General features: G+C 38.2%; 1 protein-coding gene across 1 annotated transcript; it reads left to right on the forward strand.

Annotated features, from left to right (window-relative positions):
* LOC117328398 (trichohyalin-like) lies at positions 1-27,754 on the forward strand. The gene is made up of 2 exons (XM_033885927.1): positions 1-26; positions 26,161-27,754. Exons 1-2 carry the CDS (start codon positions 1-3, stop codon positions 27,752-27,754), a joined length of 1,620 nt encoding a protein of 539 aa, XP_033741818.1.

The raw sequence follows: 27,754 nt of genomic DNA on the forward strand, positions 1-27,754 counted from the left end.
ATGGCGTTGGAGGCCATCTGTGCCTGGTATCACAGCCCTAAATCTTGTAATCCCCATCAATGTGGTCGTAAGGAGTTACAGGTTGATTTGAATTCGTCGTCACATTGTTTAAACCGCTGTTAACCCTAATAGCGCCAAGTCGCCATGTTTACACAATATTTTCACCACTGAATAGCAAATATTGTTCTTTCGTCGAAAAAAGATGAGCTCGATTTTCAAAGGAAATATTCAAGGAGTTTGTTATGATTAAAGAAATGAAGTATGTTCAGATCGGAAGTTTTTGTTTTCCGTCTTGTTAAAGCTAACAAGGTACGACGCTAATTAGTGACTCCTATAGTGATGTACTGTGGCCTGGACTGCACCGGGCTCTACACAAAACAGTCCCTCTTTAAAAAGAAAAACCAACCATTTGATAAGTTTTTAAGTGATGAAGCATTCGTTCATTACTTTGTATAAAGGTTCAGGTTGAAGATAAAACGAAGCTTTATCTCCTTAAAACACTGAAACAGATAACAAACCTACAGCACGTAGAAAAACAAACGATGATAATGTTTATAACGACGACCCTACCCTTGTGTACCCACGTCCACACCTTTTTACTTTATTTAGTCTTTGTTTTTCTTACATATCTGAAATGTTTTCTGTCAATTTCATTCAGTGCAGTCCAAGCTAACTGTCTCTAGTAAGGTTACACTTATTAATGTTATTGCGGAGAAAGCGTTGTATCTCACAAGAAAAATGAACCTGTTGTTTCAGGAATTATTGGCATTGTGAAATAAGATTTTACCCAAATTTGCCAATCATATTTTTTCCGAATGACTAACTTCCTGAACTTTTCGATCACGACTCACCAGTCGTTATGCGAGACATCGCTGCCGTTTTCAAGTATAGATAAAACGCTTAAGTAAAGACGTTTTTGTGCACGAAAGTAATTGATATTTGAAGCAAAATGAAAAAAAATACCTCAAAACAAAAACAGCGACCTCTGTATGCAGAAACATCGGGTGATCTCCTGATAACAGAAGTGTCGCCATTACCATAAGTCGGTACCCTGTACGGATATCGGGGTGTCGTAAAATGAAAACTTTATTACGGTTTATCTTGAAGCGGTAGAAAGGTAAGAAATATACGCGTACTGATATCTGTACTGACTATATCAATGTGGCCTTTAAAACCTTGTCGACATCCGCATTAGTGGCTTCATAGATTGATCACAAATCTGCCGTTTTCCATAATGATCGTTATCTATAGTTAAAAGTGAAAAAGTTCTTTGATATTTTCAGTATCTTTAAATCCTAATATTACGATGTCACCACACTAAATACACGTCTCAATTTTAAAGGAAATTTTAAGGGTCATATAAATTGTACTGTTACACTAACACAAACATTGACATAAAACTAGTTATCCGAAAATGTCCTTATGATTCAAATATTGACCTCTACGACTTATATTTTCACGATGTCCGATTTCATTCAAAGAGTATCAGATATACCAGGTTTGTCACAAAACATTTATAACGCGAAACTCTGAGAAAATCCCTTCCTCAAAGTAACAGTTATAAAACAATCATCTAGAGAAACCCAACACCGTCAGGAACTCTTTGGTAACAGTTATAAAACATCACCTAGAGAAACCCAACACTGTCAGGAACTCTTTGGTAGCAGTTATAAAACATCACTCAGAGAAACCCAACACTGTCAGTAACTCTTTGGTAACAGTTATAAAACATCACCTAGAGAAACCCAACACTGTCAGGAACTCTTTGGTAACAGTTATAAAACAACACTCAGAGAAACCCAACACCGTCAGGAACTCTTTGGTAGCAGTTATAAAACATCACCTAGAGAAACCCAACACTGTCAGGAACTCTTTGGTAACAGTTATAAAACAACACTCAGAGAAACCCAACACTGTCAGGAACTCTTTGGTAACAGTTATAAAACATCACCTAGAGAAACCCAACACTGTCAGGAACTATTTGGTAGCAGTTATAAAACAAGACATAGAGAAACCCAACACTGTCAGGAACGCTTTGGTAACAGTTATAAAACATCACCTAGAGAAACCCAACACTGTCAGGAACTCTTTGGTAGCAGTTATAAAACATCACCTAGAGAAACCCAACACTGTCAGGAACTCTTTGGTAGCAGTTATAAAACATCACCTAGAGAAACCCAACACTGTCAGGAACTCTTTGGTAGCAGTTATAAAACATCACCTAGAGAAACCCAACACTGTCAGGAACTCTTTGGTAGCAGTTATAAAACATCACCTAGAGAAACCCAACACCGTCAGGAACTCTTTGGTAGCAGTTATAAAACATCACCTAGAGAAACCCAACACTGTCAGGAACTCTTTGGTAGCAGTTATAAAACATCACCTAGAGAAACCCAACACCGTCAGGAACTCTTTGGTAGCAGTTATAAAACATCACTAGAGAAACCCAACACTGTCAGGAACTCTTTGGTAACAGTTATAAAAAAAGACATAGAGAAACCCAACACTGTCAGGAACTCTTTGGTAGCAGTTATAAAACATCACCTAGAGAAACCCAACACTGTCAGGAACTCTTTGGTTACAGTTATAAAACAAGACATAGAGAAACCCAACACTGTCAGGAACTCTTTGGTAGCAGTTATAAAACAAGATCCAGAGAAACCCAACACTGTCAGGAACTCTTTGGTTACAGTTATAAAACATCACCTAGAGAAACCCAACACCGTCAGGAACTCTTTGGTAGCAGTTATAAAACATCACCTAGAGAAACCCAACACTGTCAGGAACTCTTTGGTAACAGTTATAAAACAAGACATAGAGAAACCCAACACTGTCAGGAACTCTTTGGTAGCAGTTATAAAACAAGATCCAGAGAAACCCAACACTGTCAGGAACTCTTTGGTTACAGTTATAAAACATCACCTAGAGAAACCCAACACTGTCAGGAACTCTTTGGTTACAGTTATAAAACAAGACATAGAGAAACCCAACACTGTCAGGAACTCTTTGGTAGCAGTTATAAAACAAGATCCAGAGAAACCCAACACTGTCAGGAACTCTTTGGTTACAGTTATAAAACATCACCTAGAGAAACCCAACACCGTCAGGAACTCTTTGGTAGCAGTTATAAAACATCACCTAGAGAAACCCAACACTGTCAGGAACTCTTTGGTAACAGTTATAAAACATCACCTAGAGAAACCCAACACTGTCAGGAACTCTTTGGTAGCAGTTATAAAACAACATCCAGAGAAACCCAACACTGTTAGGAACTCTTTGGTAACAGTTTTAAAACATCACCTAGAGAAACCCAACACTGTCAGTAACTCTTTGGTAACAGTTATAAAACATCACCTAGAGAAACCCAACACTGTCAGGAACTCTTTGGTAGCAGTTATAAAACATCACCTAGAGAAACCCAACACTGTCAGGAACTCTTTGGTAGCAGTTATAAAACAAGACACAGAGAAACCCAACACCGTCAGGAACTCTTTGGTAGCAGTTATAAAACATCACTAGAGAAACCCAACACTATCAGGAACTCTTTGGTAGCAGTTATAAAACAAGACATAGAGAAACCCAACACTGTCAGGAACTCTTTGGTAGCAGTTATAAAACATCACCTAGAGAAACCCAACACTGTCAGTAACTCTTTGGTAGCAGTTATAAAACATCACCTAGAGAAACCCAACACTGTCAGTAACTCTTTGGTAGCAGTTATAAAACATCACCTAGAGAAACCCAACACTGTCAGGAACTCTTTGGTAGCAGTTATAAAACATCACCTAGAGAAACCCAACTCTGTCAGGAACTCTTTGGTAGCAGTTATAAAACATCACCTAGAGAAACCCAACACTGTCAGGAACTCTTTGGTAGCAGTTATAAAACAAGACATAGAGAAACCCAACCCTTTCAGGAACTCTTTGGTAGCAGTTATAAAACAAGACACAGAGAAACCCAACACTGTCAGGAACTCTTTGGTAGCAGTTATTAAAAAACACTCAGAGAAACCCAACACTGTCAGTAACTCTTTGGTAACAGTTATAAAACAACACTCAGAGAAACCCAACACTGTCAGGAACTCTTTGGTAGCAGTTATAAAACAAGACACAGAGAAACCGAACACTGTCAGGAACTCTTTGGTAACAGTTATTAAAAAACACTCAGAGCAACCCAACACTGTCAGTAACTCTTTGGTAACAGTTATAAAACAAGACATAGAGAACCCCAACACTGTCAGGAACTCTTTGGTTGCAGTTATAATACAAGACATAGAAAAACCCAACACCGTCATGAACTCTTTGGTTGCAGTTATAAAACAAGACATAGAGAAACCCAACACTGTCAGGAACTCTATGGTAGCAGTTATAAAACATCACCTAGAGAAACCCAACACTGTCAAGAACTCTTTGGTAGCAGTTATAAAACAAGACACAGAGAAACCCAACACTGTCAGGAACTCTTTGGTAGCAGTTATTAAACAACACCCAGGGAAACCCAACACTGTCAGGAACTCTTTGGTCGCAGTTATAAAACATCCCCTAGAGAAACCCAACACTGTCAGGAACTCTTTGGTAGCAGTTATAAAACATCACCTAGAGAAACCCAACACTGTCAGTAACTCTTTGGTAGCAGTTATAAAACATCACCTAGAGAAACCCAACACTGTCAGGAACTCTTTGGTAGCAGTTATAAAACAAGACATAGAGAAACCCAACACTGTCAGGAACTCTTTGGTAGCAGTTATAAAACATCACTAGAGAAACCCAACACTGCCAGTAACTCTTTGGTAGCAGTTATAAAACATCACCTAGAGAAACCCAACTCCGTCAGTAACTCTTTGGTAGCAGTTATAAAACATCACCTAGAGAAACCCAACACTGTCAGGAACTCTTTGGTAGCAGTTATAAAACATCACCTAGAGAAACCCAACACTGTCAGGAACTCTTTGGTAACAGTTATAAAATATCACCTAGAGAAACCCAACACTGTCAGGAACTCTTTGGTAACAGTTTTAAAACATCACCTAGAGAAACCCAACACCGTCAGGAACTCTTTGGTAGCAGTTATAAAACATCACCTAGAGAAACCCAACACTGTCAGGAACTCTTTGGTAGCAGTTATAAAACATCACCTAGAGAAACCCAACACTGTCAGGAACTCTTTGGTAGCAGTTATTAAAAAACACTCAGAGAAACCCAACACTGTCAGTAACTCTTTGGTAACAGTTATAAAACAACACTCAGAGAAACCCAACACTGTCAGGAACTCTTTGGTAGCAGTTATAAAACAAGACACAGAGAAACCCAACACTGTCAGTAACTCTTTGGTAGCAGTTATAAAACATCACCTAGAGAAACCCAACACTGTCAGGAACTCTTTGGTAGCAGTTATTAAAAAACACTCAGAGCAACCCAACACTGTCAGTAACTCTTTGGTAACAGTTATAAAACAAGACATAGAGAACCCCAACACTGTCAGGAACTCTTTGGTTGCAGTTATAAAACAAGACATAGAAAAACCCAACACCGTCATGAACTCTTTGGTTGCAGTTATAAAACAAGACATAGAGAAACCCAACACTGTCAGGAACTCTATGGTAGCAGTTATAAAACATCACCTAGAGAAACCCAACACTGTCAAGAACTCTTTGGTAGCAGTTATAAAACAAGACACAGAGAAACCCAACACTGTCAGGAACTCTTTGGTAACAGTTATAAAACATCACCTAGAGAAACCCAACACTGTCAGGAACTCTTTGGTAGCAGTTATAAAACAAGACATAGAGAAACCCAACACTGTCAGGAACTCTTTGGTAGCAGTTATAAAACATCACCTATAGAAACCCAACTCTGTCAGTAACTCTTTGGTAGCAGTTATAAATCAACACCCAGAGAAACCCAACTCTGTCAGTAACTCTTTGGTAGCAGTTATAAAACATCACATAGAGAAACCCAACACTGTCAGGAATTCTTTGGTAACAGTTTTAAAACATCACCTAGAGAAACCCAACACTGTCAGGAACTCTTTGGTAACAGTTATAAAACATCACCTAAAGAAACCCAACACTGTCAGGAACTCTATGGTAATAGTTATAAAACAACATCCAGAGAAACCCAACACTGTCAGGAACTCTATGGTAATAGTTATAAAACAACATTCAGAGAAACCCAACACTGTCAGGAACTCTTTGGTAACAGTTATAAAACATCACCTAGAGAAACCCAACACTGTCAGGAACTCTTTGGTAGCTGTTATAAAACATCATCTAGAGAAACCCAACACCGTCAGGAACTCTTTGGTAACAGTTATAAAACATCACCTAGAGAAACCCAACACTGTCAGGAACTCTTTGGTAACAGTTATAAAACAAGACATAGAGAAACCCAACACTGTCAGGAACTCTTTGGTAACAGTTATAAAACATCACCTAGAGAAACCCAACACTGTCAGGAACTCTTTGGTAGCAGTTATAAAACAACATCCAGAGAAACCCAACACTGTTAGGAACTCTTTGGTAACAGTTATAAAACAACATTCAGAGAAACCCAACACTGTCAGGAACTCTTTGGTAACGGTTATAAAACAAGACTCAGAGAAACCCAACACTGTCAGGAACTCTTTGGTAACAGTTATAAAACATCACCTAGAGAAACCCAACACTGTCAGGAACTCTTTGGTAGCAGTTATAAAACATCACCTAGAGAAACCCAACACTGTCAGTAACTCTTTGGTAGCAGTTATAAAACAAGACTCAGAGAAACCCAACACTGTCAGGAACTCTTTGGTAGCAGTTATAAAACATCACCTAGAGAAACCCAACACTGTCAGGAACTCTTTGGTAACAGTTATAAAACATCACCTAGAGAAACCCAACACTGTCAGGAACTCTTTGGTAGCAGTCACATAATATAACACAGACGCCAGGGAAACCCAGCATTGCCTCATGGGTATGAACTCTCTCGTAGGAGGTATAACAACGAAAAAGCAGAGAAACCCAATGCAAAGCTTGTTTGACTCGGTTATAACGGACAGAGAGTTATTGTAGCTATTATAACACGTACACCAGATGCAGATAAAAACTCTTTGTAACGGTTATATAACACAAACGTCGAGAGGAAGCCCAACACAGGCACGAACACTTTAGTAACTGTTAAAGAAAAACTCTTTTGTCATGGTTTTAACTTCGAAAGCAAGAGACAAGCACCGACATTTGCATGAAACTTTGACAAAATGGTAGTGTGACGTCATACGATTTCGGTTAAAGAAGCAGTACGAGTTCATGAAGTTGACGCCTTTACAAATCGCGTTCATTGTCAAACAGTGTGTTTGAAGTCGTGAGGTCGTCCCTACTACCGTAGCCCGACCTATAGCACACCTGAGCTCATTTGGAGCGGCCGAACAGGTGAAACAATACTTCAAAGGCTATTTGTCCGTCTTCAAATTTGACCAAAATGACACCCATTTGAAATATCGCCAGAGCCGGGAAACAGCGTTATTAGTAAATTGAAGGCACACATTAGCCTTCATCTTCACCGGCCTAGCCGAGATTTTTGACACGATAATCAGAAATACTTTATTAAGTGTCACAGGTAACAGGTCCTGAGCCTTTGATGTTTGCCGACCACACTGGACCACATTACTCTTGATTACACTCACAGCCACACATTATCAACACGCGGAACATTTCCTCAATACTAAAATAATCAGGAATTGTATTAAAAACGAAGGCCAAAGAAATATACTAGTAGAACATTTGGTTTTAGGTACACACGAAGTAAGGGACGGGATTGGTAAAGGGGTTTGGGTAAGAGGTTCGGGTCAGGGCTGGTAAAGGGGTTTGGGTAAGAGGTTCGGGTCGGGGTTGGTAACGGGGTTTAGGAAAGAGGTTCGGGTCGGGGTTGGTAAAGGGGTTTGGGTAAGAGGTTCGGGTCGGGATTGGTAACGGGGTTTGGGTAAGAGGTTCGGGTCGGGGTTGGTAAAGGGGTTTGGGTAAGAGGTTCGGGTCGGGGTTGGTAAAGGGGTTTGGGTAAGAGGTTCGGGTCGGGGTTGGTAAAGGGGTTGGGGTAAGAGGTTCGGGTCGGGATTGGTAACGGGGTTTGGGTAAGAGGTTCGGGTCGGGGTTGGTAAAGGGGTTTGGGTAAGAGGTTCGGGTTGGGGTTGGTAAAGGGGTTTGGGTAAGAGGTTCGGGTCGGGGTTGGTAAAGGGGTTTGGGAAAGAGGTTCGAATCGGGGTGGGTAGGTAGGCAAGTAGTAAGCGTTGTGTCACATCAACAATACAAATGATGTTACAATTTCTTTTTGTTTCTTTCAATTTGTCACATTTTTCTTATCATTGCCATATTTAAATTCCAAAGGTCAGTCTGCATGCCGACTTTGAAAACTTTATTGAACATGATTTGGACTGGATCGAGCCTTGGGAATTTTTTCATTCATGAAGAAACTCTTGACCAGGTTCGTATAGTCTTGTGTACACCCAGATACATGTCTCTGGTACACCTGTCTCTGGTACACCTGTCTCTGGTACACTCTGGTACACATGTCTCTGGTAAACCTGTCTCTGGTACACCTGTCTCTGGTACACCTCCACAATAATTATATACGGTAATCAAATCGGGATGGAGATGTCTCATCCGTCCAAAAATAGCTATGTTTGTACATCAAAGGGTGCCATCAAGTATTTCACGTATTAATTATCTTTCAAATTATATTGTTACTAAAATGTGCAAATGCAGAATTGTATTGTATATAGTGGTGATTAGGTGAAAATGGCCGAACCCGATATCAATGACAGCAGCAGCGAATTCTGCAATATCGTCTAACAATACGGTTCGGATTATTGTTTGTTTCATATATCATCACGATACAAGGGGATAACTACGTTTGACCAATACACCAATCTTTGTAAAAAGAAGGAAATCAAAGGTTGTTGCAAAAGAAACACGAGATATTAACAAAACAAATAGAGAGTCAGATACAGTCGGGCTACTAACACGAATTAAACTGAACCATACAACTGTACTGTCAGTGATGTTAGGGACATCATATAACTGTTTCGCCCTCAAGGACTCCTCAGTGACGTTAGGGACACTATACAACTGTGTAGTCCCTCTAGGACTCCTCAGTGACGTTAGGGACACTATACAACTGTTTCGTCCTTCTATGACTCCTCAGTGACGTTAGGGACATCATACAACTGTTTCGTCCACCAAGGACTTGTCTGTGATGTTAGGGACATCATACAACTGTTTCGTCCTTCTAGGACACATCAGTGATGTTAGGGACATCATACAACTGTTTCGTCCTTCTAGGACTCCTCAGTGACGTTAGGGACATCATACAACTGTTTCGTCCTTCTAGGACACATCAGTGATGTTAGGGACATCATACAACTGTTTCGTCCCTCTATGACTCCTCGGTGATGTTAGGGACATCATACAACTGTTTCGTCCCTCTATGACTCCTCAGTGATGTTAGGGACATCATACAACTATTTCGTCCCTCTATGACTCCTCGGTGATGTTAGGGACATCATACAACTGTTTCGTCCTTCTAGGACTCCTCGGTGATGTTAGGGACATCATACAACTGTTTCGTCCTTCTAGGACTCCTCAGTGACGTTAGGGACATCATACAGTTGTTTCGTCCTTCTAGGACTCCTCAGTGACGTTAGGGACATCATACAACTGTTTCGTCCTTCTAGGACTCCTCGGTGATGTTAGGGACATCATACAACTGTTTCGTCCCTCTAGGACTCCTCGGTGATGTTAGGGACATCATACAACTGTTTCGTCCCTCTAGGACTCCTCGGTGATGTTAGGGACATCATACAACTGTTTCGTCCCTCTATGACTCCTCAGTGACGTTAGGGACATCATACAGCTGTTTCGTCCTTCTAGGACTCCTCGGTGATGTTAGGGACATCATACAACTGTTTCGTCCCTCTAGGACTCCTCGGTGATGTTAGGGACATCATACAACTGTTTCGTCCCTCTAGGACTTGTCGGTGATGTTAGGGACATCATACAGCTGTTTCGTCCCTCTAGGACTTGTCGGTGATGTTAGGGACATCATACAGCTGTTTCGTCCCTCTAGGACTCCTCGGTGATGTTAGGGACATCATACAACTGTTTCGTCCTTCTAGGACTCCTCGGTGATGTTAGGGACATCACACAGCTGTTTCGTCCCTCTAGGACTTGTCGGTGATGTTAGGGACACTTTACAGGAATAATGGAGGGAATGGCAAACAGAAAAAACCGCTTACCAGAGATGAGGAGGGGACGGAATGTACCCTGAAACATCAAATTTTACGTAACATAACATACAAATGTCTACCTAGGATTTTACTAATGTCATCAAAATATCGTATCGTAGATGTATTCTCTTAGTAAAGGGTACAATATGGAATAGAATTAATAAAAAAATAAATCCAAATTAAAGAAAGCACGTGTTTGTGAACTTTTTATTGCACACAGCCTAAGTGTTGACTAATAGTAATCCTCTGTGCTGAGTACAGAAAGTATGTTTACACTAGTAAGTTCTCATAACAAATTACGCTCTCAAACTTTTATATATTCGCTTCTGATATCTGAATAAATGCTTTTCGAACAGTAAAAAAAATATGTTTTGTTTGCCCGTGTTGTGCATAAGAAAACTTCAGCATTATTGCTATTTACTTATCATATTGTTGATGGATTTAATTTTATAAATTTGAAGTAATTCTAATATAACACTAATTTTTCAAGACTTTCATACAATGTCAATCATTCTACAATGAAAGTGTTATATATGTATAGGGGGTTTTCTCATTATGATCAACATACTAAACCTCAATCACTACTTGTTGAAGACGAAATGATGTTCACGTGTTGAGAGGGTTGGCTAGCCAAACTATCCATTGCTTAGTCCGGACAGAAGGGTAGGGCACCTGGGATAACAAATAAATTATAGATGACTGGAAAGACTGACAAAACATCAGAAGACTCTCTGTCATAATGGAATAATACAACTACACTGAAAAATTAAAGAATTCCAACAATCTATTGTTGATAAAATTCAAAACGAATGTAAAGTCCGATACACATGCTTGTTGTGTCTACTGTCGTCTATTGAGTACGATCACAAAGCTACACACATTGTTTTGTTGTTATCGGTAGGGTCAACGAGTGCAATCTCCTCTCATCAACACCAGATCAATGCGATCAATGATTTAAATCGATTTTACCCGATGTTCGATAATTCAGATTATTTGAAATATGATATCAATGGAATGTTGGAATTAGCCCGTGCTAAGTATATATATAATTAAAGATAAACGAGCATAGTTAATAGCAATCCATTTGTATGGTACCTTTACATTGTTAACTTCCCGTGCAAATATTCGTTTGTCGACTTTCATTACATACCTAATCTAGCGATCATATGTGTATATATAGGTGTCAGTGTGTTTCAGGGCCAGCTGGAAATACCGGATGTGTCCGAACCGGAAGTCAGTTTTCGGTAACTTGGTAATTAATTGTAATTGCCAGGATTCTCACTGTTTTACCTTCGTTAGTTTTCGGCAAATAATTCAGTCCGAGTTTGTGTCCAAAGACGAGAAGGGGAAATACCGACGTGAGAATAGTCACGGTTTACACAATAATTAGACAAACAGTTTGATTGAAAGATGGTGGACCAAGGTGGAATGCAGGAGGAAATATCTTTAATTAAAAAAAAAATAGTATTACGGTACGGTTAATTCATTGTAGGTCTAGTTACATTGAATATTATCGTTAATCACTTAGCTTCAATTTCATAGATCTCGTTCAATTTCTGTGAAATACCATTGTGCTAGTCGATGGATAAAGCGCCGGGTCATGACGTGTTGGGTACAGGTAAACCTTCCAACAGGTGTGCTGTTTGTAGATATTGATTAGATTTTACAGGTTCAAAAGGAAATAACTTAATTCACGCAGTTGGATATCAAGGTACACCTTTCCATACCTCCGAACGTCGAACGTGCTGGGTGTTGTGTTTACAGGAAATTAATGACGTGGTTTTACTTTAATTTGAAGAATATTTCGCTAAGATTTGAAAATACCAATAACATGGTATTCCGTAAAAAGCGAGGAAATTGTTATTCGTGAAGGATTCCCGAACGACACGTGTGAAATACTTTATTGTTATTATCCAGTTTTTTTCGACATAAGAGGATACATTCTGATGACGTGTCGCCTATATTTAGTTTACGTGTAAACAATTTAGAAATGTTCACATCAATGTTGTACATGTAAATTAAAACTTTTTGAAGCCTGTTTCAACACCCCAAGATTATAACGAGAAATTTAATGGCTAACAGGCACGTGAAAGGGTCATTATGGTGAAGCATGGGAAAGGTACATCACTCACCTCGCCTACAATGTACACGAGATTCGGAATCAACATGGAACTGACTGACTAATCAGTCGAAAATCGATCATCGATTAAAATCAATATTGTCACCCATTGCATAAAGGACCTGAAATATTTTAATAAATTGCCTCGATTTAAAGGGCAACTCCCAAACATTAATTCTTTCTCTTTTGTAGTTCAGCAATTATTTAACAGATTTTTACTAATTCTTTTCACCGTTGATTGAAGTTTCGAGTTACACATTTTAAGAACGACTTTCTCCTCTTTTGAACATGGTAACATGCTAGGACAATCACGGATCTGCCTAACTTACGGCCCAGAGGTTACCTCCTTGTCCTATAGGTATTTTGATTGATTCGATCCCGGGTAATATTTCCTTTAACCTTGCCTCAATAGTTTGAAGCTTATGTAGCAATTTACGCACGCCACTGTCAATCACCAATTTAATTAATTATGAAAAGCATGAGTGAAGTTCTATCCCTGGGAAATGAAATACCCGTCCCAGATCGGAGTGTTGTATACTCGAAAATACAATACTGGACACCGATGATAACATTTACAACCTAGAAACGTCTTCTGTTTTCTAAAGGCTGTTTTAGACGAGTTAGGTCATTTGTAGAGTTAGCTGAACTTGAGAAACACTAACGCAGTTTAACAATACAAACTATAATTTAACATTGTTTCGCCATCTCAGTACACATATTAGCTATATATAGGCTACACATGGATAATATCATACAGCAAACAAGAGGATGAGCATGTCTATATTATCAGATATAAACATGAATGTGCGATAGTGCGCTTACATCGGGGACGGTTGAAATATAATAATTCCACTTAGTCTGAACACGTCATAGAGATAAGTAGTACAGAAAAGGGTCCCTAGCGACAGACCGAAGGTATGGAATAGCAGAAATAATTCCACTTCCGTTTGGAATTGATAAAAATTATTTTGAAATATAAAGCTGATGTACTAACTTTAACAGCAAGATGTCTTCCAGAACTTAACGAACTTTTAATAATATTCACTCTCAGTTGGTGATAAATATTATATACACTTTTTTTCTTCCAAAAAATTGACCCTCCCGTCGTCGAAGGCAATACGGCAAAATAAATAATGTACTGTACACTGACATTAATTTCGTACCGAATGTGTGTTCTGTATCGGAACCCAATGTGAGATCCTCACTAACATCGTACAGGTGATAAGGGATCGTTTTGTGAAGAGAGAGGTATCATCAGGATAAAAATACGCAGAACACCTTCAAAGGGACTTCCCGGAGACGGCCGGATAACAACAACCGTATCACTACATGTGATAGGTTCAAAGGTCAGTTTCAATACATACCGTCAAGTGCACACAAATAGGTCTTTGAAAAACACCATTGACATGAAACCCCGGAGGACTGAGAGCCATCCGTAGAAGTATGAGAGTGTTATAGCCTTGTTAAACTTAACATGTATAGATATTAGGCCGTCTCTAGAGTGTTATAAGGCTACATGAGTGTCATGACCTTTTCAGATGATAAAAGAAGCGAGAAAACATAAATGACGACTTGGTACAGAAAACAGTTTGTTTCGCCAGCAAAGGTCAATCCCCAACACGAGGGCACCTTGTTAGAGTCTTCTCTCTTACTTTTAATGTGAAGCGGGATTTGTACAATTCACGGTAAAACACGAGCTAAAAATACTGGCCATACCAGAAATAACCTGACTCTGTCGACACTACTACTTGCTTTCAAATACAGACAGGGACTACATCAATTACGCGACATTTTATTTCCTGACCCAGAACATTTGGATTAGAGGTGACGTAAAACTACGTTAAATTCGATCACCCAGCTGTAAAATTACAGCATCATATCAACATCATATCGAGGAATTCAGAGAATCGGAAATGAAGACATTTCATTTGCATTGCTTTGTGATAGACTGAGGAAGACGGCCACTTATCTGGTAGACGGAGAGAATCCTCGCCAAGGGCAGCGCTGCTCTAAGGTCGAGCCACGACGGGCCGCATTTAATGTTCACACATAACTTTACCCTTTAATATTTGCACTTTATCTTGTTTAAGTGCAGACCTTTTCCATATGATCAACCGTTTGCCCTACAGCTTTGATAGATGAGACAGAATAGCGGCTATAGTGCAGCATGTGACCTCTTAATGAATTAATATCTGTTTACATAATAAGGTGACATTTAATGGCAAGTAAACACTTCGAGAAAAAAGGCGAAATACCAATGCATAAACAGCTAACACTGCATAAAATTAGAATGTATATACAACAAAGAAAATTAAAATGCAATATAGCGGGCACAACTAGAAACACTATCTACATAATATAGGTTACAAACATACGAAAGCAACAAAAGGAAATACTACAGGACAGACATCACAACAAAAGGAAATACTACAGGGTAGTACAGACATCACAACAAAAGGAAATACTACAGGGTACTACAGATATAACAACAAAAGGACATACTACAGAGACAGTACAGACATCACAACAAAAGGAAATACTACACAGTAGTACAGATATCACAACAAAAGGAAATACTACAGAGACAGTACAGACATCACAACAAAAGGAAATACTACAGGGTAGTACAGACATCACAACAAAAGGAAATACTACAGAGACAGTACAGATATCACAACAAAAGGAAATACTACAGAGACAGTACAGATATCACAACAAAAGGAAATACTACAGAGACAGTACAGACATCACAACAAAAGGAAATACTACAGGGTAGTACAGATATCACAACAAAAGGAAATACTACAGAGACAGTACAGATATCACAACAAAAGGAAATACTACAGGGTAGTACAGACATCACAACAAAAGGAAATACTACAGAGACAGTACAGACATCACAACAAAAGGAAATACTACAGAGACAGTACAGACATCACAACAAAAGGAAATACTACAGAGACAGTACAGACATCACAACAAAAGGAAATACTACAGTACAGATATCACAACAAAAGAAAATACTACAGTACAGATATCACAACAAAAGGAAATACTACAGGGTAGTACAGACATCACAACAAAAGGAAATACTACAGAGACAGTACAGACATCACAACAAAAGGAAATACTACAGAGACAGTACAGACATCACAACAAAAGGAAATACTACAGGGTAGTACAGATATCACAACAAAAGGAAATACTACAGAGACAGTACAGATATCACAACAAAAGGAAATACTACAGGGTAGTACAGATATCACAACAAAAGGACATACTACAGGGTAGTACAGATATCACAACAAAAGGAAATACTACAATACAGACATCACAACAAAAGGTAATACTACAGGGTAGTACAGACATCACAACAAAAGGAAATACTACAGAGACAGTACAGATATCACAACAAAAGGACATACTACAGAGACAGTACAGATATCACAACAAAAGGAAATACTACAGGGTAGTACAGATATCACAACAAAAGGACATACTACAGGGTAGTACAGATATCACAACAAAAGGAAATACTACAGAGACAGTACAGACATCACAACAAAAGGAAATACTACAGAGACAGTACAGATATCACAACAAATGGAAATACTACAGAGACAGTACAGATATCACAACAAAAGGAAATACTACAGGGTAGTACAGATATCACAACAAAAGGACATACTACAGGGTAGTACAGATATCACAACAAAAGGAAATACTACAGAGACAGTACAGACATCACAACAAAAGGAAATACTACAGAGACAGTACAGATATCACAACAAAGGAAATACTACAGAGACAGTACAGATATCACAACAAAAGGACATACTACAGAGACAGTACAGATATCACAACAAAAGGAAATACTACAGAGACAGTACAGACATCACAACAAAAGGAAATACTACAGAGACAGTACAGATATCACAACAAAAGGAAATACTACAGAGACAGTACAGATATCACAACAAAAGGAAATACTACAGAGGACAGTACAGACATCACAACAAAAGGAAATACTACAGGGTAGTACAGACATCACAACAAAAGGACATACTACAGAGTACAGTACAGATATCACAACAAAAGGAAATACTACAGAGACAGTACAGATATCACAACAAAAGGAAATACTACAGAGACAGTACAGATATCACAACAAAAGGAAATACTACAGTACAGATATCACAACAAAAGGAAATACTACAGAGACAGTACAGACACCACAACAAAAGGACATACTACAGGGTAGTACAGACATAACAACAAATGGAAATACTACAGAGACAGTACAGATATCACAACAAAAGGAAATACTACAGAGACAGTACAGACATCACAACAAAAGGAAATACTACAGGGTAGTACAGACACCACAACAAAAGGACATACTACAGGGTAGTACAGACATAACAACAAATGGAAATACTACAGGGTAGTACAGACATCACAACAAAAGGAAATACTACAGAGACAGTACAGACATCACAACAAAAGGAAATACTACAGAGACAGTACAGATATCACAACAAAAGGAAATACTACAGAGTAGTACAGATATCACAACAAAAGGAAATACTACAGGGTAGTACAGACACCACAACAAAAGGACATACTACAGAGACAGTACAGACATCACAACAAAAGGACATACTACAGGGTAGTACAGACATCACAACAAAAGGAAATACTACAGGGTAGTACAGACATCACAACAAAAGGACATACTACAGAGACAGTACAGACATCACAACAAAAGGAAATACTACAGGGTAGTACAGATATCACAACAAAAGGACATACTACAGAGACAGTACAGATATCACAACAAAAGGAAATACTACAGGGTAGTACAGACATCACAACAAAAGGAAATACTACAGGGTAGTACAGACATCACAACAAAAGGACATACTACAGGGTAGTACAGACATCACAACAAAAGGACATACTACAGAGACAGTACAGATATCACAACAAAAGGAAATACTACAGAGACAGTACAGATATCACAACAAAAGGAAATACTACAGGGTAGTACAGACACCACAACAAAAGGACATACTACAGGGTAGTACAGACATCACAACAAAAGGACATACTACAGGGTAGTACAGATATCACAACAAAAGGAAATACTACAGAGACAGTACAGATATCACAACAAAAGGAAATACTACAGAGACAGTACAGATATCACAACAAAAGGAAATACTACAGGGTAGTACAGACACCACAACAAAAGGACATACTACAGGGTAGTACAGATATCACAACAAAAGGAAATACTACAGAGACAGTACAGATATCACAACAAAAGGAAAATACTACAGAGACAGTACAGATATCACAACAAAAGGAAATACTACAGGGTAGTACAGACACCACAACAAAAGGACCTACTACAGGGAGTCACAGACATAACAACAAAATGGAAATACTACAGAGACAGTACAGATATCACAACAAAAGGAAATACTACAGGGTAGTACAGACACCACAACAAAAGGACATACTACAGGGTAGTACAGAATCACAACCAAAGGACATACTACAGGGTAGTACAGATATCACAACAAAAGGAAATACTACAGAGACAGTACAGACATCACAACAAAAGGAAATACTACAGAGACAGTACAGACATCACAACAAAAGGAAATACTACAGGGTAGTACAGACATCACAACAAAAGGAAATACTACAGAGACAGTACAGACATCACAACAAAAGGACATACTACAGGACAGACATCACAACAAAAGGACATACTACAGGGTAGTACAGACATCACAACAAATGGAAATACTACAGAGACAGTACAGATATCACAACAAAAGGAAATACTACAGGGTAGTACAGATATCACAACAAAAGGAAATACTACAGGGTAGTACAGACATCACAACAAATGGAAATACTACAGAGACAGTACAGATATCACAACAAAAGGAAATACTACAGGGTAGTACAGACATCACAACAAATGGAAATACTACAGAGACAGTACAGATATCACAACAAAAGGAAATACTACAGGGTAGTACAGACATCACAACAAATGGAAATACTACAGAGACAGTACAGACATCACAACAAAAGGACATACTACAGGGTAGTACAGACATAACAACAAATGGAAATACTACAGGGTAGTACAGACATAACAACAAAAGGAAATACTACAGAGACAGTACAGACATCACAACAAAAGGAAATACTACAGAGACAGTACAGATATCGCAACAAAAGGAAATACTACAGGGTAGTACAGACATCACAACAAAAGGACATACTACAGGGTAGTACAGACATAACAACAAATGGAAATACTACAGAGACAGTACAGATATCACAACAAAAGGAAATACTACAGGGTAGTACAGATATCGCAACAAAAGGAAATACTACAGAGAGAGTACAGATCTCACAACAAAAGGAAATACTACAGAGACAGTACAGACATCACAACAAAAGGAAATACTACAGAGACAGTACAGACATCACAACAAAAGGAAATACTACAGGGTAGTACAGATATCACAACAAAAGGAAATACTACAGTACAGACATCACAACAAAGGAAATACTACAGAGACAGTACAGATATCACAACAAAAGGAATACTACAGGGTAGTACAAGACATCACAACAAAAGGAATACTACAGAGACAGTACAGATATCAAACAAAAGGACATACTACAGAGACAGTACAGATATCACAACAAAAGGACATACTACAGAGACAGTACAGATATCACAACAAAAGGACATACTACAGGACAGACATCACAACAAAAGGACATACTACAGAGACAGTACAGACATCACAACAAAAGGAAATACTACAGAGACAGTACAGATATCACAACAAAAGGAAATACTACAGGACAGATATCACAACAAAAGGAAATACTACAGAGACAGTACAGACATCACAACAAAAGGAAATACTACAGGGTAGTACAGACATCACAACAAAAGGAAATACTACAGGACAGATATCACAACAAAAGGAAATACTACAGTACAGACATCACAACAAAAGGAAATACTACAGGGTAGTACAGATATCACACCAAAAGGAAATACTATAGGGTAGTACAGATATCACAACAAAGGAAATACTACAGAGACAGTACAGACATCACAACAAAAGGAAATACTACAGTACAGATATCACAACAAAAGGAAATACTACAGTACAGACATCACAACAAAAGGAAATACTACAGGGTAGTACAGATATCACAACAAAAGGAAATACTACAGTACAGACATCACACCCAAAGGAAATACTACAGAGACAGTACAGATATCACAACAAAAGGAAATACTACAGGGTAGTACAGACATCACAACAAAAGGAAATACTACAGAGACAGTACAGATATCACAACAAAAGGAAATACTACAGAGACAGTACAGATATCACAACAAAAGGACATACTACAGAGACAGTACAGATATCACAACAAAAGGACATACTACAGGACAGACATCACAACAAAAGGACATACTACAGAGACAGTACAGACATCACAACAAAAGGAAATACTACAGAGACAGTACAGATATCACAACAAAAGGAAATACTACAGGACAGATATCACAACAAAAGGAAATACTACAGAGACAGTACAGACATCACAACAAAAGGAAATACTACAGGACAGATATCACAACAAAAGGAAATACTACAGAGACAGTACAGATATCACAACAAAAGGAAATACTACAGGACAGATATCACAACAAAAGGAAATACTACAGAGACAGTACAGACATCACAACAAAAGGAAATACTACAGGGTAGTACAGACATCACAACAAAAGGAAATACTACAGGACAGATATCACAACAAAAGGAAATACTACAGTACAGACATCACAACAAAAGGAAATACTACAGGGTAGTACAGATATCACAACAAAAGGAAATACTATAGGGTAGTACAGATATCACAACAAAAGGAAATACTACAGAGACAGTACAGACATCACAACAAAAGGAAATACTACAGTACAGATATCACAACAAAAGGAAATACTACAGTACAGACATCACAACAAAAGGAAATACTACAGGGTAGTACAGATATCACAACAAAAGGAAATACTACAGAGAGAGTACAGACATCACAACAAAAGGAAATACTACAGAGACAGTACAGATATCACAACAAAAGGAAATACTACAGAGACAGTACAGACATCACAACAAAAGGAAATACTACAGGGTAGTACAGATATCACAACAAAAGGAAATACTACAGTACAGACATCACAACAAAAGGAAATACTACAGGGTAGTACAGATATCACAACAAAAGGAAATACTACAGAGACAGTACAGACATCACAACAAAAGGAAATACTACAGAGACAGTACAGACATCACAACAAAAGGAAATACTACAGTACAGATATCACAACAAAAGGAAATACTACAGTACAGACATCACAACAAAAGGAAATACTACAGGGTAGTACAGATATCACAACAAAAGGAAATACTACAGAGAGAGTACAGACATCACAACAAAAGGAAATACTACAGAGACAGTACAGATATCACAACAAAAGGAAATACTACATGGTAGTACAGACATCACAACAAAAGGACATACTACAGGGTAGTACAGATATCACAACAAAAGGAAATACTACAGAGACAGTACAGACATCACAACAAAAGGAAATACTACAGTACAGATATCACAACAAAAGGAAATACTACAGAGACAGTACAGATATCACAACAAAAGGAAATACTACAGTACAGATATCACAACAAAAGGAAATACTACAGGATAGTACAGATATCACAACAAAAGGAAATACTACAGAGACAGTACAGACATCACAACAAAAGGAAATACTACAGAGACAGTACAGATATCACAACAAAAGGAAATACAACAGAGACAGTACAGCTATCACAACAAAAGGAAATACTACAGTACAGATATCACAACAAAAGGAAATACTACAGGGTAGTACAGACATCACAACAAAAGGAAATACTACAGAGACAGTACAGATATCACAACAAAAGGAAATACTACAGAGACAGTACAGACATCACAACAAAAGGACATACTACAGGGTAGTACAGATATCACAACAAAAGGAAATACTACAGAGACAGTACAGACATCACAACAAAAGGAAATACTACAGGGTAGTACAGATATCACAACAAAAGGAAATACTACAGTACAGACATCACAACAAAAGGAAATACTACAGGGTAGTACAGATATCACAACAAAAGGAAATACTACAGAGAGAGTACAGACATCACAACAAAAGGAAATACTACAGAGACAGTACAGACATCACAACAAAAGGAAATACTACAGTACAGATATCACAACAAAAGGAAATACTACAGTACAGACATCACAACAAAAGGAAATACTACAGGGTAGTACAGATATCACAACAAAAGGAAATACTACAGAGAGAGTACAGACATCACAACAAAAGGAAATACTACAGAGACAGTACAGATATCACAACAAAAGGAAATACTACATGGTAGTACAGACATCACAACAAAAGGACATACTACAGGGTAGTACAGATATCACAACAAAAGGAAATACTACAGAGACAGTACAGACATCACAACAAAAGGAAATACTACAGTACAGATATCACAACAAAAGGAAATACTACAGAGACAGTACAGATATCACAACAAAAGGAAATACTACAGTACAGATATCACAACAAAAGGAAATACTACAGGGTAGTACAGATATCACAACAAAAGGAAATACTACAGAGACAGTACAGACATCACAACAAAAGGAAATACTACAGAGACAGTACAGATATCACAACAAAAGGAAATACAACAGAGACAGTACAGCTATCACAACAAAAGGAAATACTACAGTACAGATATCACAACAAAAGGAAATACTACAGGGTAGTACAGACATCACAACAAAAGGAAATACTACAGAGACAGTACAGATATCACAACAAAAGGAAATACTACAGAGACAGTACAGACATCACAACAAAAGGACATACTACAGGGTAGTACAGATATCACAACAAAAGGAAATACTACAGAGACAGTACAGACATCACAACAAAAGGAAATACTACAGGGTAGTACAGATATCACAACAAAAGGACATACTACAGGGTAGTACAGACATCACAACAAAAGGAAATACTACAGAGACAGTACAGATATCACAACAAAAGGAAATACTACAGGGTAGTACAGACATCACAACAAAAGGAAATACTACAGAGACAGTACAGACATCACAACAAAAGGACATACTACAGGACAGACATCACAACAAAAGGAAATACTACAGGGTAGTACAGACATCACAACAAAAGGAAATACTACAGGGTAGTACAGACATCACAACAAAAGGAAATACTACAGAGACAGTACAGATATCACAGCAAAAGGAAATACTACAGTACAGATATCACAACAAAAGGAAATACTACAGTACAGACATCACAACAAAAGGAAATACTACAGGGTAGTACAGATATCACAACAAAAGAAAATACTACAGAGACAGTACAGACATCACAACAAAAGGAAATACTACAGGGTAGTACAGACATCACAACAAAAGGAAATACTACAGTACAGATATCACAACAAAAGGAAATACTACAGAGACAGTACAGATATCACAACAAAAGGAAATACTACAGGGTAGTACAGATATCACAACAAAAGGAAATACTACAGTACAGACATCACAACAAAAGGAAATACTACAGAGACAGTACAGATATCACAACAAAAGGAAATACTACAGGGTAGTACAGACATCACAACAAAAGGTAATACTACAGAGACAGTACAGATATCACAACACAACAGGAAATACTACAGAGACAGTACAGATATCACAACAAAAGGACATACTACAGAGACAGTACAGATATCACAACAAAAGGACATACTACAGAGACAGTACAGACATCACAACAAAAGGAAATACTACAGAGACAGTACAGATATCACAACAAAAGGAAATACTACAGGGTAGTACAGATATCACAACAAAAGGACATACTACAGGGTAGTACAGATATCACAACAAAAGGAAATACTACAGAGACAGTACAGACATCACAACAAAAGGACATACTACAGAGACAGTACAGACATCACAACAAAAGGAAATACTACAGAGACAGTACAGATATCACAACAAAAGGAAATACTACAGGGTAGTACAGATATCACAACAAAAGGACATACTACAGGGTAGTACAGATATCACAACAAAAGGAAATACTACAGAGACAGTACAGACATCACAACAAAAGGACATACTACAGAGACAGTACAGACATCACAACAAAAGGACATACTACATGGTAGTACAGACATCACAACAAAAGGACATACTACAGGGTAGTACAGATATCACAACAAAAGGACATACTACAGGGTAGTACAGATATCACAACAAAAGGAAATACTACAGAGACAGTACAGACATCACAACAAAAGGAAATACTACAGAGACAGTACAGATATCACAACAAAAGGACATACTACAGGACAGACATCACAACAAATGGAAATACTACAGAGACAGTACAGATATCACAACAAAAGGACATACTACAGGGTAGTACAGACAACACAACAAAAGGAAATACTACAGAGACAGTACAGATATCACAACAAAAGGACATACTACAGGACAGACATCACAACAAAAGGAAATACTACAGAGACAGTACAGATATCACAACAAAAGGACATACTACAGGACAGACATCACAACAAAAGGAAATACTACAGAGACAGTACAGACATCACAACAAAAGGAAATACTACAGGGTAGTACAGATATCACAACAAAAGGAAATACTACAGTACAGACATCACAACAAAAGGAAATACTACAGAGACAGTACAGATATCACAACAAAAGGACATACTACAGGACAGATATCACAACAAAAGGAAATACTACAGAGACAGTACAGATATCACAACAAAAGGAAATACTACAGAGACAGTACAGATATCACAACAAAAGGAAATACTACAGAGACAGTACAGATATCACAACAAAAGGAAATACTACAGAGACAGTACAGATATCACAACAAAAGGAAATACTACAGAGACAGTACAGATATCACAACAAAAGGAAATACTACAGAGACAGTACAGATATCACAACAAAAGGACATACTACAGAGACAGTACAGATATCACAACAAAAGGACATACTACAGGGTAGTACAGATATCACAACAAAAGGACATACTACAGTACAGATATCACAACAAAAGGAAATACTACAGAGACAGTACAGATATCACAACAAAAGGAAATACTACAGGGTAGTACAGATATCACAACAAAAGGAAATACTACAGAGACAGTACAGATATCACAACAAAAGGAAATACTACAGTACAGATATCACAACAAAAGGAAATACTACAGTACAGATATCACAACAAAAGGAAATACTACAGGGTAGTACAGATATCACAACAAAAGGAAATACTACAGAGACAGTACAGCTATCACAACAAAAGGAAATACTACAGTACAGATATCACAACAAAAGGAAATACTACAGGGTAGTACAGATATCACAACAAAAGGAAATACTACAGAGACAGTACAGATATCACAACAAAAGGAAATACTACAGAGACAGTACAGATATCACAACAAAAGGAAATACTACAGGGTAGTACAGACATCACAACAAAAGGACATACTACAGAGACAGTACAGATATCACAACAAAAGGACATACCACAGTGTAGTACAGACATCACAACAAAAGGAAATACTACAGGGTAGTAGAGATATCACAACAAAAGGAAATACTACAGAGACAGTACAGATATCACAACAAAAGGAAATACTACAGAGACAGTACAGATATCACAACAAAAGGACATACTACAGAGACAGTACAGACATCACAACAAAAGGACATACTACAGAGACAGTACAGACATCACAACAAAAGGAAATACTACAGAGACAGTACAGACATCACAACAAAAGGAAATTCTACAGAGACAGTACAGACATCACAACAAAAGGACATACTACAGGGTAGTACAGATATCACAACAAAAGGAAATACTACAGAGACAGTACAGACATCACAACAAAAGGACATACTACAGGACAGACATCACAACAAAAGGAAATACTACAGTACAGATATCACAACAAAAGGAAATACTACAGGGTAGTACAGACATCACAACAAAAGGAAATACTACAGGGTAGTACAGACATCACAACAAAAGGAAATACTACAGTACAGACATCACAACAAAAGGACATACTACAGGACAGACATCACAACAAAAGGAAATACTACAGGACAGACATCACAACAAAAGGAAATACTACAGGGTAGTACAGACATCACAACAAAAGGAAATACTACAGAGACAGTACAGACATCACAACAAAAGGACATACTACAGGACAGACATCACAACAAAAGGACATACTACAGGGTAGTACAGACATCACAACAAAAGGAAATACTACAGAGACAGTACAGATATCACAACAAAAGGAAATACTACAGGGTAGTACAGATATCACAACAAAAGGAAATACTACAGAGACAGTACAGATATCACAACAAAAGGAAATTCTACAGAGACAGTACAGACATCACAACAAAAGGAAATACTACAGAGACAGTACAGACATCACAACAAAAGGAAATACTACAGGGTAGTACAGACATCACAACAAAAGGAAATACTGCAGGACAGTACAAAGACAAAAAGCACAACAAAGACAACACACAAACCAAAACAAGAGGAAACACGACAGAGACAGAGGAGAAACCAAAACAACAGGAAACACGACAGAGACAGAACAGGAACCAAAACAAGAGGAAACACGACAGAGACAGAACAGGAACCAAAACAAGCGGAAACACGACAGAGACAGAACTGGAACCAAAACAAGAGGAACACGACAGAGACAGCAGAGAAACCAAAACAAGAGGAAACACAACAGAGATAGACCAGGAACCAAAACAAGAGGAAACACAACAGAGACAGAACAGAAACCAAAACAAGAGGAACACGACAGAGACAGAACAGAAACCAAAACAAGAGGAAACACAACAGAGACAGAACAGGAACCAAAACAAGAGGAAACACGACAGAGACAGAATAGGAAACAGAACAAGCGGAAACACGACAGAGACAGCAGAGAAACCAAAACAAGCGGAAACACAACAGAAACAGAACAGGAACCAAAACAAGAGGAAACACGACAGAGACAGAATAGGAACCAGAACAAGCGGAAACACGACAGAGACAGCAGAGAAACCAAAACAAGAGGAAACACGACAGAGACAGAACAGGAACCTAAACAAGAGGAAACACGACAGAGACGGAACAGAAACCAAAACAAGAGGAAACACAACAGAGACAGAAGAGAAACCAAAACAAGCGGAAACACGACAGAGACAGAACAGAAACCAAAACAAGAGGAAACACGACAGAGACAGAAGAGAAACCAAAACAAGCGGAAAAACAACAGAGACAGAACAGGAACCAAAACAAGAGGAAACACGACAGAGACAGCAGAGGAACCAAAACAAGAGGAAACACAACAGAGACAGACCAGGAACCAAAACAAGAGGAAACACGACAGAGACAGAACAGGAACCAAAACAAGAGGAAACACGACAAAGATAGAACAGAAACCAAAACAAGAGGAAACACAACAGAGACAGAAGAGAAACCAAAACAAGCGGAAACACGACAGAGACAGCAGAGAAACCAAAACAAGAGGAAAAACAACAGAGATAGACCAGGAACCAAAACAAGAGGAAACACAACAGAGACAGAACAGGAACCAAAACAAGAGGAAACACAACAGAAACAGTACAGGAACCAAAACAAGAGGGAAAACAACAGAGACAGAACAGGAACCAAAACAAGAGGAAACACAACAGACACAGAACAGAAACCAAAACAAGAGGAAAAACAACAGAGATAGACCAGGAACCAAAACAAGAGGAAACACAACAGAGACAGAACAGAAACCAAAACAAGAGGAACACGACAGAGACAGAACAGGAACCAAAACAAGAGGAAACACAACAGAGACAGACCAGGAACCAAAACAAGAGGAAACACGACAGAGACAGACCAGGAACCAAACAAGAGGAAACACGACAGAGACAGAACAGGAACCAAAACAAGCGGAAACACGACAGAGACAGAACAGGAACCAAAACAAGAGGAAACACAACAGAGACAGACCAGGAACCAAAACAACAGGAAACACAACAGAGAAAGCACAGGAACCAAAAGAGGAAATGCCTACGATATTCTTCTTCTGA

The sequence above is a fragment of the Pecten maximus genome, chromosome 5, assembly GCF_902652985.1.
Source record: "Pecten maximus chromosome 5, xPecMax1.1, whole genome shotgun sequence".
Taxonomy (NCBI): Eukaryota; Metazoa; Mollusca; class Bivalvia; order Pectinida; family Pectinidae; genus Pecten; species Pecten maximus.

Bases quoted from the DNA above. Each gene is read 5' to 3' on its own strand.
- LOC117328398 (XM_033885927.1), top strand. From the start codon at position 1: ATGGCGTTGGAGGCCATCTGTGCCTG. The intron at 27-26,160 runs GTATCACAGCCC...GAAATACTGCAG, and splicing joins TTGGAGGCCATCTGTGCCTG to GACAGTACAAAGACAAAAAG.